We start from the raw sequence: 16,283 nt of genomic DNA, 5'->3' as shown, positions 1-16,283 counted from the left end.
TTGCACTCATTAAGTGTCTCGTTTGAACTGGATCTTATTCATGCAAAACAGCAGCAGCCCAGTTTAAATCAGATACTGTGCAAATCTCCCCTGGCATGGGTTTTTTTTAATTGCCTTACCTGCCCCATATTTAAATCATATGGTAGTGTTCAGGAAATAGGATACTGGATACCACTTCAGTCTCTGAGAGGCATGAAAGGTTGCTCATATACGTATTCTCCAGTCTTCATAAAACCTTTGAGCATGAAGCTATACTAGGCTTTTTTACTACCCCGAATCCATTCAGTATTAAACACTCATCCATATTAATCTATTCAACATCTATTATACAGAGATTGTTGTCTCTTTTTTCCCCTTTTGCTTTTATATTTGATACTAACACTATAAACGAAATTGTCATTCTTAGGGGATGTCATTCATTCAAAGTATTCATAAATACGATTTGTAGACAAACGGTGCCCCTACCAAAACAGCTGATTGGCCCAACCACTAGTTTGGACAGTTTCCCTTGCATCTGTTTCCAACTGTTCTCACTTTAAATAGCAACGAGTGAGATATTGTTTCCAGTGCCCAGAGCCAACGGACGTGGGTTCTGTGTCTCTTAAGCCACCCCTTGTGATTTGAGCTAAAGACAGCAAAGGCTTCAGTCTGTGGGCTTTGACCTACACCTGGCCATCTTCCAATATGATTTCACCACAAAGGATATGACTAAAAGAGGAAATCAAATCCTGCTGTCCTTGAAATATCATACTGGTACAGTTGGTGGAAATGTGATGTTTCAATGTATGTATTACTGTGCTTCCCTTCCTTGCCTTACTCCCCCTCCCCAGTCATGTAACCTTTTTAAAAATTGCGTCCTACCTTTCCAAATGTTGTGCCTTACATGTTAGTCAAAGTATAAAAAGCATATTTTTTTAATTTTAAGTATCTAGATCCTGCCTTTCTCCCACACCAAAGTAGGACTCAACACTGCTGTAAAATGGCCTGTAACTTACCAGTGTCCAGCAGACAAACCAGAAGAACAATCTAAAACTTCAGCATGGAAAAGCCTTTAGAAACAAAGAAAAATATGTAGGCCCTTTAAAAGGTTGCTAGAATAATAACCTTTCCAGATCACCCCAGAGAAGCTATTCTTTTGTCTTTCTCCATTAAATCCCCATATGTCAGCCGTGGTCCTCAAGTTCTCACCTTCTGGTCATCCCCCTGCTTAAAGTTTTACATTTGGTGTCTACTAGAACCTGTTTCTTCTCCCCTAAAGAGGGGAGGGGGTGACAATCTTTTAGGTTTTTAAGGAGGCATTGTAAAGCTCTGTTTTTCCTAGAATGTTTAATAGAGTTTGAGCTATTATTGAATGATGATGTTTTTGTTATGAACTGTTAGCTGCCTTGAGCCACAAAGGGGAAAGTGGTGTATAAATATTTTGATAAAACATTATGGCCAAAGAAAAGCATGGCTTCATTCAAGATGTACACACTTATCTAGGGAAGATGCAAACAATGAAGTCTGTTGGGCAGACCTAAGGTAATGCTCGGGCAAGGTGGTCCTTTAAGTATGTATGTCTCAGTGAAGGGCTTTAAAGAAAAGAGCCAACACTTTGAGCAGCCAGTGAAGTTATTTCAAAATTGTTGTTTTATATGTATGATGATTTCTGTCTACCAAGAGATGGTGCATTGTCTACTAGGTGTCATTGGATATAGCACTGTCATTGTTCTTTGGCTGTCATTTGAAACTGGATCTTGCTGTGTGGACAGGACAGTTCAGTTGCAAATGTTTGCTGCAGCACATCAATAGTGCCATATCCAGCGACATGTGGATGTGTACAACCAAAGCTTCTTGACTGTCTTCAAGGGCTGTCCCACACAGACCATGTTGCAGTTATACAACCTAGAGGTTATGGAATACTACAGTATTTTAGATCGCTTTGGATCTAAATGCTCTTTTTGAAAGTCTATCAGTTCGCTTCTCTGACTTGGCCTAGTGCATCATGAGTGCATCTGAGACTGTAACATCATTGAAGTTTATTTATTTTATTAATCTTATATCCCGCTCTCCCCAGCAAAGTCTGGCTCGGGTTAAGAGAATATGGACCTGAAACATGTCTTGGTGGGAGTCCACTGATACCCTCATGTGGGCTATTCTTGAGTTTCAAAGCATGACAAATCATCTGTCACCAGGAACTGCCGCCACTTGTGGCTTTTACTTCATTTACCCAAAGCACTGTCAAGCATACTTTGAAATTCTTTTTTTTTTATATTAACCTGATAGAACTGAGTTTTTAGACATGGAGATTGATTCAGAAAACATCTTTGTTTTTAAACAATGCCATCCTCAGCAAAGATACACCTTTCTAAGCTCATTAACCTCAGTGGATTTAGAAGGGTGTAACTCTGCTTAGGATGACACTTCTCTTTGCTGCTTCCTTTCACAGACTATTTTTCCTCAAGTCTCTCCTTCAAAAATTGTCCAGATGACCCCTTAAAAAAAACTTCCAACCAATCACACTTGTAGCTCCCCATTCCAGCCTGTCCCAGCCAAGACAAGTAATAACAAGCCCTCTCCAAGCTCCGTGCATTCTTCAGTCAATAGGAAAAGTGTTCTTTTAAACTCAGTAATTTTCTCTAAGCTCCCACCATTAATAATATTTCTTTTCCCTGATATTTCTTTTATCTTCCAAGTCTGATGTTTGAACCAAAACTCCCTTTTTGTCACTTTGTATAAATAACTTCTCTTTGCAGTGTACTTAGAAGTGCAGAAAAGACACATAGACAGTGTCCAGTCTTTCTTCCTTCCACTGTAAGAATTCATTGGCTGATAGACCAGTACACCTGAAGCTACCTTATACTGAATCAGATCCTCGGTCCATCAAAGTCAGTAATGTTTACTCAGACCGGCTATGGCTCTCCAGGGTCTCAGGCAGAGGTCTTTCACACCACCTATCTGCCTAGTCCCTTTAACTGGAGATGCCGGGGATTGAACCTGGGACCTTCTTCATGCCAAGCAGATGCTTTACCACTGAGCCATAGCCCTCCATTGATATAGTCTACTCTAAGCATGTATAGGGTGTCCTACTCTTTAAATTAACCACTAACCACTGGTAGAGGTTGTGTCTTGGTTCTGGTCTCCACCCAGCACCAGTTTGATCTTTGATATATTCCAATAATGTTGATGGTGTATGCTTACAAAAGAATGCTTTCTGTCATATGAAGGAAGGGATAATAAAATCTTGCACGCATGAACTTTCCTTTTTATAAATAGCTGGCCAGAGTCTATTACATACATAATTCTTGCTTTTATGTAATAATGAAATTACCTTGCTGGGTCCTAGGGAATAGGAATATGCCATTTCCTAGGCTGACCTACTGGAATTGCTAGTAACATTTTCCAATACTGGTTGTTTTTTTTTTGCAGACCATGCTAACTGCAATATCAATGAGTGCGATAGCAACGAATGGTGTGGTTCCAGGTAATTATAAGTTTTGCTTTTCTCTTAAAATGTTCAGGGTACTTTTTCTCTTAAAATGTTCAGTGTACTTTGATCATCAGGTACATGCAAAAAGTGAGCACTGCTGTGGAATATAAAGGAGGCGAGTAGGCAGTGAGGCGCCACTCATCACACTGTGTCTACTGTCTTCGTCACCAGGGGTTATATCAGTAAGGGAGGCCCCAAAACAACAAAGCGCCCTCTCCTAGGTGTGGCTTAGTCTGGCCTGTCTCTTTCTGTGTTGCCAAGGCAAGCGGACTGTGGCAGAACAGCCTGGACCCGTGGCGCTCATTCAGTAATACGTGTATTACTGGTGGGACACAGATGTTGTCCAGATGGGACAGAGTTTTCCTAACAGTTACTAAGAATTTGCTTGCCTTCTGGTGTGCTAGCAGTAATATGAGAATACCTGTAAAGATATAAAGGTCCTTCTCGGAAAAAAGTGCGTCTTATGGAGCGAAAAATACGGTACATCCTTGTCTAACACCTTTGCCAATTGGAAACCATTCTGTTTCTCCATATTCTGTCCTAACCGTGGCCTCTTGTCCAGAATACAGGTTGCGCATCAAAACGATCAGATGTAGTGGCACACCAATTTCTTTTAAAACCAGCCACAGCTTTTCATGATCCACACAGCCAAAAGCTTTTCTGTAATCTATGAAACACCAGCCAGTGAGGCCATGATAAAAGCCCCTCTCTTGTTGATGCTGTGTTATAGTGCCCAGATCCTTGGAACACCTTCTCTTGGGGCACTTATTTGTTTTCCTCTTTGGCATAATTAGAGGAAGATTTCTTTTACTGCATGCTTTCGGACTTCAGCCATTTTAAAAAGTATTTCAGCTTCTGGGTATTTGCTTTGTTGTGTTATTTTTTTTTTCAGATATTGTTTCAGTTTTATATTGTAAACTGCTTTGAAACCATATACTTTATGGAATCCAAATCTTGCTAGCCTTTATAGAATGCCAGTTTTTATGAAGTATTTTTTGTTGAGGGAGACTTTGAATGTGCCAAATCATGACGGTGGAAGAGAATTACAGTTATGTCATCTAACCCACAGAACCCACAAAGCTGGACCTGTAACCCTTCTACCAAGATAACATCTTAGTTTGAAAAAACAAAACAAAAACCTTTGATAGTGTTAGATTCACAGTGTGGTTGCTGCTGTTGTACTGCTTCTAATCTGTGATAGAAGTATCAATTTCTCAGAAATGAAGTTAAACAATAAACCAGCTATTAATACTGAAGTGGCCTGGGTCACTTGAGCAAAAGTATGACCTGCAGAAAAAGGCAGGCCGTGTGTGGACATGGTAGAGCTCAATTAAAGAGAAAAGCAATGAAGCCCTTTTCTGTAGGATGATACACATTTAAGTAAAAGGAATATGAGGGAATACACCAAAAGCTTACATTTCTGTTAATCCAATACACAAATAAACTTGGTATTTATCTAGGACAAAAAAATATTAATACTGGATAAGCAGTACTGAGCCCTAGGAATAAATCTGATAAGCAAGCAAGGATCTTTACTGCAGGAAAATGTTAATATTTTCTCAGAACGAACCGTTGGGAATCCTCTTGTACCATAAAATGCTGTTCTTTCCAGGACATCTGAGTACAAACTTCATGCAAAATCTTCAAAACCTTTGTATATTTTATAGCAGCTTTGAAGGTGCATGTCATCTAGTCATCATTGGTAACTCACAGTCGCCCCTTGTCCTTCAGTCACAACTGACTCATGGCAGCCCCATGAAATTCCACCTCATGGTTTTTTCAAGGCAAGTAATGAGCCGAGGTAGTCTGCCGTTGCCTTTCTCTGCATAGCAGCCTGTCAGACTTCAGCAAATGCACGGCATTTCAGGCAATAGAACTCAAATCCAGACAGAGCAGCGATTCAAGGATTTATTCCGAAAGTCAGTGATTTCAGTAAAGAGACATTACCTTAATGGCACAGTCCATGGTGCAGTGAGGGGGTAGTAAATCACAATCCTTCCCCTCAAAGACATCTGCAAAGTCCTGATATTCCGAGGGCAGCGTTACGGGAATCGCTGTCACGGCAGTCACCCTCCCCCCATCAGGCATGTCTTCCCTGCAATGCCACCTGCATTGGGGGGATTCAAACACTACTTGACACTGCGTCCAATCAATTGTGACCCACCAGCCAATTGCTTCCCACAACCACCGGGTAAGCGATCCCAGGAGCTATGGTAAGGATGATTTGCTCCCAGTGATCCCCCACCCCTAACAACACAGGGTCAGAGCGCAAATGAACGGGGGCCCCCTGAAGGTCCCTCCCGTCCATTTGACGGAAGCGCAAGGGCTGGTTCAACTCCACCTCCCCCAACTGTAATCTGACAAACACTTCTTGGTCTATCAAAGTTCTGGAGCAACCAGAGTCCAAAATGCCCACTACTGCAACTGGATCCCCTCCCTGGGGATTCTTTAACACCACGAATATCAGGAGAGTCTCTCCCTGGTCACTCACCCAGGTCGGAACCCGCTCGGTTTGTTGTGAAGTAGCCTCCTGTGCCGGTTCACTCACAGGAAGCTTCCTTCGTTTTTTGATGGTGAGACATCTCTGGAACAGCAGCGATATTCGCATGGAACAGGCTCCAGATCCACGCTTAAAGCCGCCGTTCCGCACCGGGTGGGTGTTCCTTCCATTCTCTTCAGGTCCGGAACTTGGTAGCCGGTCTGAGCCATCTTGCCTATCACCTGTCTGGGCGATCTGCTGGTACACTTGGCTGCGAAGTATCCCATTCTTCCGCAACGCAGACAGGACCCCTCTCTGAGGCGGCGCGCTCTCTCTTCCGGGAACCTGCCCCAATTCCCCTCGCCTCGTTGTACCTCCGTCGCAGAGTTCCCCTTGGTCAGGCCTCTGGGAGGGGGTTCCTTCTCCGGGCGGCCCTGCCAGCCAGATCTAGCCCTCCACAGTGTCAGGGTCTCCCAGAGTCAGGCAGCCGTCCAACACTTCCCATCACAGTCCCTCACGAAAGTGTTGGACCTGGGTGGCTTCGCTCCACTCTCGCACTTTGCACGCCAGGGACTGAGCATATTCTAGCACCTACCGGGACCCCTGCTTCAATTTGCGCATGGCAATCTTGGCCCTCTCTGCCTGGTGAGGGTGCTCAAACCGGCGGTGCAGGGCTTCCAGGAAATCATTGAGGGAGCGCAAAAGTCTAGGATTAACTTCTGTTGTTGCCACTGCCCACTCTACCGTCTCTTTCTCCAGAAGCCTGATGGCGTACCGCACCCGGGCTTCTTCGGAAGGAAAAGTCTCACCCTGGTCGTTCATGAAGCCAGAAAGTTGCAATAAGAAGTGAGGTAACTGGGCGCAGTTCCCATCAAAGGAGATCTTCAGGTCCCGGGCGCCTGTGCGTGGAGGATGAACGGGGGTGGGGGTGGCCGCAGCGCTTATGGACGATCGGAGTCCTCGCACCGTTTCTGCTAGCGCCGTCATCTCCCTCCGCAGGGCCTCCAGCTGGGCCTGAAGGTCCCGATTCTCCCGGGTCAGGTCGTGGTTCCGCTCTTGTAGAAGACGATGTTCCTCCTCCCGGAGGCAAGGGGTCGAGGTGGCTGGCGCCTAGTCTCGAAGCGGTGCCTCCCTCCTGGAGTACCAGTCTTCCAGCGGGCCTCGGTACAGGTGATCGAAGCTTGGGGTCGTTGTCGATCGGTGGACGTTCTGTCCGGTGTGGAGTTCGTTTTGCCGTGACCCCTCGGCAAATTCTGCAGGGCACCCCGCCGGGGTTGCTTCTTCCCGGAACGGGCCAGCTCCCTCCGGGGCTGCTCCTTCCCGGAGCAGTGCCTCTCTCTGCCTGTGCTGGCGTAGGTCAAGGGCTGGGCGGTGCCCCCAGTCCTCAGACGTGCGGGGGGGGGGGTATCTAGCCCCTTTCGGAGCAGGCAACAAAGATTCTGCTATCTCCCAAGGTCAGTATTCAGAGGCGTCGTCAAAACAGGCAGGAGTCAACGGCCGGAAAATCAATCATAGCAGTAGCAAGAAGGCAGGGAAATTGCACGGTTGCTTCCGCAAAGTGACAGCGTGCCTGCACTGCCTTTATCAGTCAGTGCACTTCCAAGCTAGGCTTCATCCTGCAACGACTCAGCACCAGTTCTCTTTCTGCTTAGGCTTTCCAGGCGAGCACTCCTTCGCCTACCCTGCAAAACTATACACTGGCGAGTCCTGATATGCCTATCAGGTTCAGGTGAGCTTGGAGGGCTGCCATTCTCAGCTTCCACTGCAGGAGTTGGGGGACGAGTAGCTTCTGTCTGCCTTTGTTCCATCTCTCTGCCTAGCTGTGGTTCCTGCTGAGTTGTTTCAGGCTCCTGTACTACTGACTGCAATGGAGGTACTGAAGGCCCAGAGGCAACTTGTTCCTCCACTTCAGCTTCAGAGTCCTCTGGGTCCTCAGCTCCGAAGGCAGGGCCCATGACACCGCCGTTCTGACTGGCAGATGCGCTCGTACCACCGGATCAGTTCGGCGGATCGGGACAACATAGAAAACATCTTTTCAAGAACAGACTGGTAGAAAAATAAAAAAAGTAGATGATTCCAGTCTAATGTCAGACTTCAGCAAATGCACAGTGTTTCAGGCAATAGAACTCAAATCCAGACAGAGCAGCAATTCAAGGATTTATTCCGAAAGTCAGTGATTTCAGTAAAGAGACGAGCAAGGCTGGAATACATGACTGGGGGGTTATGGATACATATATAGGACTGATACAATAGGGTTACAGGAACAAAGGGACAATGTAATCGTTTCCTGCCGGTAACGACTTAAGTAAAACAGAAACAGTTGTGAGCAATCAGAGGAGGAGATGGCCGAGCTCTCGGCTTTGTGCGCGGGACCCGATATCAGATCAGAGATTTACACGGGCCGGTCCCAATACGATTGTAAATCCCTGGCCGGAACTCGTGTGCAAAATGGGGGGAAGGAGTGCACGGAGAACTCCATCTTGTTCGCGGGGAAACCATCTTAGTTGGGGACGGAGCTGTCAGAAACCCTATCTGACACAGCCCCAGTTTTCCTTGGTGGTCTCCCATCTGCTTAGCTTCTGAATTCTGATGACAATGGGTTAGTCTGGGCTATTAATGATCAGAGTGTGTGTGCAGCAATTTGTGATCCCCATCTTAAGGACTGTTGGCTCTTTGAAGGAACATGAAGACGGAAAGCAGACTATGTACCTGTGTTGTGGTCGGGCAGTAGGCCATCTCTACTTGAATAATCGGGGTGGGAGCGGGGGAAGCAGCAAAGTAAAGGCACAATCTCCTGATTTATTAGTTGTAAGATGGTCTTAGGGAAATTACCCATTACAGTCAGTGGTTTTCCATTTTGTAACCTAAACAATGAGTGTGCTATTTTAGATTGTGACCAGGACAAATAGGTGTTGCATTGTGTTGGTCTGTGAAGTGAAATATGGACTACAGTGTCCACAAACAGTTCTAGTTGGAAGCTAGAGGAAAAATTGATCAGAATGACAAACAGAGAAGAGCAGTAACCAAACAAGACAAAAAATGTCATATATGAAACACTTCCCTTGTTTGTAAAATTAAAAACTGAAAGAAGCTTCATAGCAATAGTGTATATAACACACATTCACAGGTCATGTTTAAGATTAAAGTAATGATAATAAAGTAACTAGTGTGAAGCAAGGCTGTATTCTAGCCCCAGCCTTGCTTAATCTATTCCTTTCTGACCTTCCATCTCATATGTTTAATAAAGGTAACCATCCCCCCAAACTGAACTCCTACCATGTTCCTATATTTCTATATGCAGATGATGCAGCGGTGCTTTCTTACACCAGAGTAGGCATGAAGCGGGCATTATCAGCCTTTGCTTCTTACTGTGATAAAAACCTTTTAAGTATTAACTATACCAAAACAAAAATATTGGTTTTCTCCAGATCATGGAGACAGGAGATCTGGAGAATTGGGGACAGGGAAATCGAACAAGTCAAAACATTCCGTTACTTGGGTTTACTGTTTTCCTACAGCTTGAACTGGTCTTTACATAGGGAGCGAGCACTTATATCAACTAAGAGTAAACTTTCAGCTATTGCCCAATTTTATTTTAGAAATGGGAACCAATTTGTCCCTGTGGCCATAAGAATTTTCCAGACCACACTAATTCAAGATCTGCTCCCCTACATATTTTGGCCTTACTTTTCAAAAAAACTCAATGGCCAATTATTTTTCCAGCCTAACTCACCCATTCCAGCGCAGGGCCTTCATGCTAGCCAGATTAAATTTATTCCCATCTGCTATAGTTTCTGGCAGATACAGGGGCATACCCTGGAATAAAAGAATCTGTACCTGCCAGATGGCAAAACCAGAATCAGTTGAACATATTGGTTCTCGTAGGTTATCCGGGCTGTGTAACTGTGGTCTTGGTATTTTCTTTCCTGACGTTTCGCCAGCAGCTGTGGCCGGCATCTTCAGAGGAGTAACACTGAAGGACACTCCTTCAGTGTTACTCCTCTGAAGATGCCTGCCACAGCTGCTGGCGAAACGTCAGGAAAGAAAATACCAAGACCACGGTTACACAGCCCGGATAACCTACGAGAACCAATGAACTCTGACTGTGAAAGCCTTCGACAATAAGTTGAACATATTCTTCTGCATTGTCTCCTGTACCATAATTATCGTCTAGAATTAATAAATCCCCATATTACACCTTCAGATTAAAGTAATGCCATAGTTCTTCCATTTCCCCAGAGAATCCTGGGAACTGTAGTTCTGTGGGAGGAGCTTTGGATCTTCAGTACTGAATTCTCAAATTACAGTTCCCTGCATTATTTGGAGTAAAGCCATGAAAGACTGGTAAAGAACTGATGTAGATGTGTAACGCAGATAGGTGCACCATTTAAACGATTGTACAGGTTGGGTATCCCTTATCCAAAATGCTTGGGACCAGAAGTGTTTCAGATTTTGGATTTTTTCGGATAAGGGATACTCAGCAGTGGGAAGACAAGCAAATTTACAAGAGCTGGAAGGGGGCTTGAGTCCGGGGGGGGGGGGCTGCTACCAGGTGAAGGTTTCCCCCCCTTCAGCCACTCACCCCGTGTTGCTGATACTAAGGCTGGAACAAAAGCATCAGCCGAATGAGGAGAGGGCCCTATAAAAGCCACTGCTCCCAGTAAGTTACCGTCATCGCCACCATCTTGAAAAGCCATGTGACCTCACTGCAAAGACCATGACAGAAGTACCTAAAAGGGATTGTGGATTATGAAGTATTTTGGGTTTTGGATTTGCAGATAAAGGATACTCAACTTGTATAAGGGGCAGCCCATTCCTGAGGGTGGCTGGAGGCAGCGCCACCGCACTGCCTCCAAAGGAGGATTCAGCCCCCCTCCCCCATGAAGGGAAAATCCTACCCTTACCTTTGAGGCCTGTGGAATCGCTCCATTGGGTTCCATGGGGATACGCCACCTAAAAAGGTGGTGTATCTGGAGGTAAGGGCAAAGGGGGCATTCCTTTGAAAGGGCTTAGGAGGCCACCTAAAGGCAGCTCCTCCCCTGGGAACGCCCCCCAGAGGATGGCTCACAGAAGTGCACCGTCAGTACACTGGCATGAGGCTGTGCCAGTGTCCCTGAGCTGTGCTGCCGCTGCAGTGCCGAGAGGATGGTGTCAGGTTCTCCAGCCAACCTGGGCAATTCCTAAAAAGCCACTCGCTCAGACAGTCAAGTCAGAAGCAGGTAAACTTTATTGAAGAAGCAACAGGAACAGCTAAGGTAACTTGCAGTTTCAAAGCTGCTAATGACGAGCCAGGCTACAGGGCATAACTTAAAAGCATGATTACATCACAGGTGCAGTTTCAAACGGCCTGGGAAATAACTAGATAACGGCGCTTGGCAGGAAGGAGGAAGACGGAGCCTAAACACGGCGCTGCTCGTTAGCCGCTCAAGGCCAAGGCAAGGGAGGGGGGAATGGAGAGGGAGTGGGAATACAGAGCAAATGAACATCACAGCAAAAATGCGAACACTGGCCTAACTCATATCAGGAGCCTGACCGCTTGTACAGGCCAGCCCGAGCATGGCTTGGCAAAGACTCAGAAGACATTAGGCAACCTCTGTGCATGCCGCAACACCAGCATCCGTGCCACTCTGGCCAGCACAGGGGGCCAGACGCCGGTGCAGGCCCCTGCACTCCTCCTAAGCACTTCCAGCCCTCAAGGTGAGGAATGGGCTGCAAGACTGAAGAAACGGCATCGATTCACACTATTGGATTCCTTGTTCTATATAAGTTGCCTTGTTTTGATTACCTGGGTGTTTAAAAATATTTCAGAGTTTTCATGTGAGCAGACTGATGTAAAGAGAACACATTTTGGGGTCAGAGTATTTTATGGGTTACGTCACTGTCAGGAGTCCCGTTCACATTGCAGTTAGTTGAAAATTTATTTTATGAATTCTTTGTGCTAGGGGAAAACTTGGAGTCTCACCTGTACTCAAAACGGTGTTTCGTATATTAAAGAGCTGACATGGCTGTGTCAAGGAGTAGGTGATGGAAAGTATTCTAGAATTAATTTGTTGCTGTTTGCTGTTATATTTGTTTTATATTTTAGTGACAGTGAGATTTGAGTAGAAGATTGGGAACAGTTTAACCAGAGTAGGAAAGGGAGAAAAAGAAATAAGTTGTATACTTACCACTTCTCATTTTAAGAGGTCTAGAACAAAGGAGCCCCATGGTGCAGAGTGGTACACTGCAGTACTGCAGTCCAAGCTCTGCTCAGGACCTGAGTTCTATCCCAACAGAAGTTGGTTTCAGGCAGCCGGCTCAAGGTTGACTCAGCCTTCCATCCTTCCGAGGTCGGTGAAATGAGTACCCAGCTTGCTGGGGGTAAAGGGAAGACGACTGGGGAAGGCACTGGCAAACCACCCCGCAAACAAAGTCTGCCTAGTAAACGTCGGGATGTGACGTTACCCCATGGGTCAGGAATGACCCGGTGCTTGCACAGGGGACCTTTACCCTTTTACCTTTAGAACTCTGTGTAACACAGGCAGATGTGTGGGTTTTTTTTAAAAAAAAAATTATTTTTTTGTGTCAAGTCACATTTGACTTATGGCGACCCTGGTGAGGTTTTCAAGGCAAGAGTGGTCTGGAGGTGGTCTGCCATTGCCTGCCTCCATGTCATGACCCTGGTAATCCTTGGAGGTCTCCCTTCCAAACACTTGCCAGGATTGAGGCTGAGCGCATGTGCCTGGCCCAGGGTCACCCAGCAAGTTTCCATGGCAGAGTGGGGATCTGAACCTGCATCTTCCAGATGCGAGTCCGACACTCTAACCACTGCACCACATGGGATGTACAGGGAAAGCATCTGTTCTGAGGACCTGGAGGCACTTTTCCCCAAGCCCAAGGCAATAGCTCATGTGTGAACTTCATTTCTCTGACTCTCCAGCTTAGGCCTTCTCCCTCAAAGGGTACAATGGAGAAAATTCTGTTTCTCCTTGCAGACCCGGAGCCAACAGTCTCTTATAAAGTCGCCCTCTTTGCTCTTGCGGTAAAGAAAATTCAGGCCAGGTTGGCCCAACATATTAAAAGCTGAACTGCAAATCCCATGGATAGGAGGTTGAGAACACAGAGACTTAATTTCAAGTGTGGTTTTGCTGGTCATTATATAGTCTGTTAGTTAAATTGTAGTTAGTTTGTTAAATTTTAGATAATTCTGAACGTTAAACTTTTAACAGTGTTCTATGTACAGTATTTTGACAAGTTTGGGTGGGTTTGAAAAGCATAATTTTTGCTGTTATTAATGCTTGTTACCAGGAGATAATTCACAGTGGGTAGCCGTGTTAGTCTGTCTGCAGTAGTAGAAAAGAGCAAGAGTCCAGTAGCACCTTAAAGACTAACAAAAATATTTTTTAGCACGGTATGAGCTTTCGTGAGCCACAGCTCACTTCTTCAGATACCTGGACTTACTGTGTATTTACATTAATTTTTGTAACAGCCTTTGGCTATATGCAATAAACTTGAACCTGAACCCTCAAAGGGTACAGTCCTAGTTCCACTTAAGTAGTGTGCTGAAGAATGAGTCAGTGCCTAAGCACACAGACCCCACATGACCTTGTGTGTTCACCAGGCTGCTGCTTATTCAGGAGGATGGATCCCAGGCGCCTGGGCTGTGTGCGCTTCTTGTCTGTATTGACTTGACAGCATACAAGGGTTTGCTTTTCTGGCTTATAATTGAGGGAGGTGTCATGCCTCTTAGCACTCCCATGCTTGCATATCCAGATACTCTGGTTTGAATTAAGAATTTCTTCCATAGCTTACTTCTATCCTACATGCTGGTGTTTCCCAGTCTCCTGATAGCCAAGATAATTCATTCTGAATTATGTCACAGAAATCCTTAAATCCCAAAATATTTATCTTTAGAGCATGCATTACAAGGCCTTAGAAGAGGACGACCCCCCCCCCCGTTTCTGCATTAATCCCTGATGTATTTGTGCCTTACTGGATGACAAGCCCAGAGCAGGGACTCATACAGAGATGCAATGAGAAGCTGTCTCAGGGAATATAACAGAATTACCAGGCGGATTCCCACTGGGAGGGTGATTTAAATGAGGCAAGCTAGCTGTAAATCACTCAGAGGTGCAGTGGGCAGGTCCTCCCGGGGTCATTATTTGGACTTATGGGAACATTTTAATTAATTTACTGTTTGCAGCACACAATAAGTTCTCTTGGGATACTTTATTATGGCCCTGACATGTAGTTTGTCAATTGCAGTTATTTGCCACATCTTTTAATTTTATATTCACATTTATTTTATGTGATAAGAATTTATGAAGAAGAGCCGCTGATTTTTGTATTGGCATTTTAGCAAACGGTATGCCTGAATAATGGCTGTGTTACAACTAACAAACATTTGCATTTAGATTATTTCTTCTAAAATATTTTCCTTCTTTACTAGGTATTTATTAAAACAGTGATATCAGTCAGTTGATTTTGTTTACAATTTCTCTGATCGAGTTGACTTCTTGACCTTTAGTGGTCAAGTTTAATCTGGCAGTATAAATATATTTTAATGGGTTTTCTTCATATCATCTTAATTGGTGTTTATTTCACAGCTGGTGGTTCATACTACATGATTTCAAGGTCACTGGGGCCAGAGTTTGGTGGAGCTGTAGGTCTCTGTTTTTACTTGGGCACAACATTTGCAGGGGCCATGTACATTCTTGGCACAATTGAAATTCTGCTGGTAAGTTTTGGTTTTTATTTATTTAGATACATGCCCCACCTTTTCCCTGCAAGCTGGGCTCAAGGCGGCTTACAGCAATAATAATCCATATATAATATAATAAATTAAATATATATAATAAATTAAAACCACAGCCCTAATCTAACTAATACAGTATAAGTTAGCCCCTGACTTCTCCCTTTTATGATGATGGTGGGCTAAAGATGGTAGCAAGGAGGGCCCCCAGGCATGCAGCATTAAGCTTCTATCGTGTCTTTTAAAAATCTGATTTGTTCAATTTCTACCCCAGCTTTCAACCCAGAAGTATCCCCAAGGTGGCTTACATAGGTCAATAAAATGCAATTAATTTGGTAGTGCTTCCACCTTCTTGCCCACATAGAATTTCTGTGGAGAGGTGGCCCAACCAAACCCTTAGCTCTTACCTGGTCATTGTGAGTGTTCCTGTCCCCTTTAATGCCATATTACTCTCCCACCTGCTTGCAATAAGATGGTTAGTTGACAGACTATGTTCTTACAGGATTGCCATTTTCTCACTGTCCTAGAGCAGAGGGGGGAGGAGACAGGTGACTCAGCCAGGTGTGTTAATGGTTGAAAGAATAGTGGCCTGGCTTGTGCTTCTTTCCACGGTCCCAAAAGCAGAGAGCAAGGAAGATATTTAATAACAGTATTGTTTTTTTTTGGGGGGGGGGCGTGTCTTCACATATATTTCCTGTATTTTCTGTTGAAGCTTTAACATGGCCAACATTTCCAATATGGATTTTGTTTCTCGGATGACCTGTTTTCTGAAATGCAGATGCATAGACCATAAAAGGTTTAGCAGGTTTAGTGAATAGCTGCTGTCTGTATGCTTCACTAAAGAGACTAGGAGTACATCTCCAATAGCCAGTTTTCATGAGATTTGTTCTTTATTATGGAATTCCCTCCTTTTATGGGGTGTTGTGTCTTCTTCTCTAACAGCCAGGTCAAAACTTTGCTTATTTTGAGAGATTTTTTTGGAGTCATATTTTGGCATATTTTTATTGGGTTTTTTATGTTTCTACTACTTCTAAGTTCAATTAGTTGTGTGTGGGTATTATTGCTGTCTGTATTCTGACAGCACACTTTCCTTAATAGGCAGTTTCCATTCATTCGGGGGTCCCCAGCTTTTTTGAGCCTGTGGGCACTTTTGAAATTCTGACACAGGGTGGTGTGCGCAACACAACTGCAGCCACACAGGGCAGCCTCAAAAGGGTGAAGCCTGCCACAAAATGTCAGGGAGTGAGGTCAGGCATAACTCTGATCAGTAACTCTTCCACATCTTAGACAGAAGTTCTGTTTAATAGGATGCTTTTTAAGACAAACACAAATGAGGGCCCGCAAAGATCTTCCAGGGGCAGGTGGGCGCTTTCTCTCCCCCCCCCCCAAACCTGTCCCACTGCCACCACCTCCCAGCTCCCACCTGTCTTAACCGGAACTATCCTGCTGCTGCCACTTCCTGGCCTTCCCCAGCCCTAGCCTCTCTGTCCCTGGCAGCTGCTGCACTGCCGGCTGCTGGCTCGTCTTCACACAGCTGCCTCCTTTCAGCCGGACCTTCCTTGCTGCCACCTCCTCTGACCCCAGCCACCTCCCAACAGGTCCGC

General features: G+C 45.0%; 1 protein-coding gene across 2 annotated transcripts in view; it reads left to right on the top strand.

Annotated features, from left to right (window-relative positions):
- Positions 1-16,283, top strand: part of SLC12A7 (solute carrier family 12 member 7) — a 199,901-nt gene that overhangs the window by 55,745 nt on the left and 127,873 nt on the right. For both annotated transcript variants that reach the window (XM_056862481.1, XM_056862480.1), the window contains exons 5-6: positions 3,409-3,463; positions 14,534-14,664. In XM_056862481.1, the coding sequence (XP_056718459.1) occupies positions 3,409-3,463; positions 14,534-14,664 (186 nt within the window). The remainder of the gene's footprint in view (positions 1-3,408; positions 3,464-14,533; positions 14,665-16,283) is intronic.

This window comes from Euleptes europaea, chromosome 17 (assembly GCF_029931775.1).
Source record: "Euleptes europaea isolate rEulEur1 chromosome 17, rEulEur1.hap1, whole genome shotgun sequence".
NCBI lineage: Eukaryota > Metazoa > Chordata > Lepidosauria > Squamata > Sphaerodactylidae > Euleptes > Euleptes europaea.
Note: the sequence above shows the minus strand (reverse complement) of the source record. Positions and strands in the feature narration are given on the sequence as shown.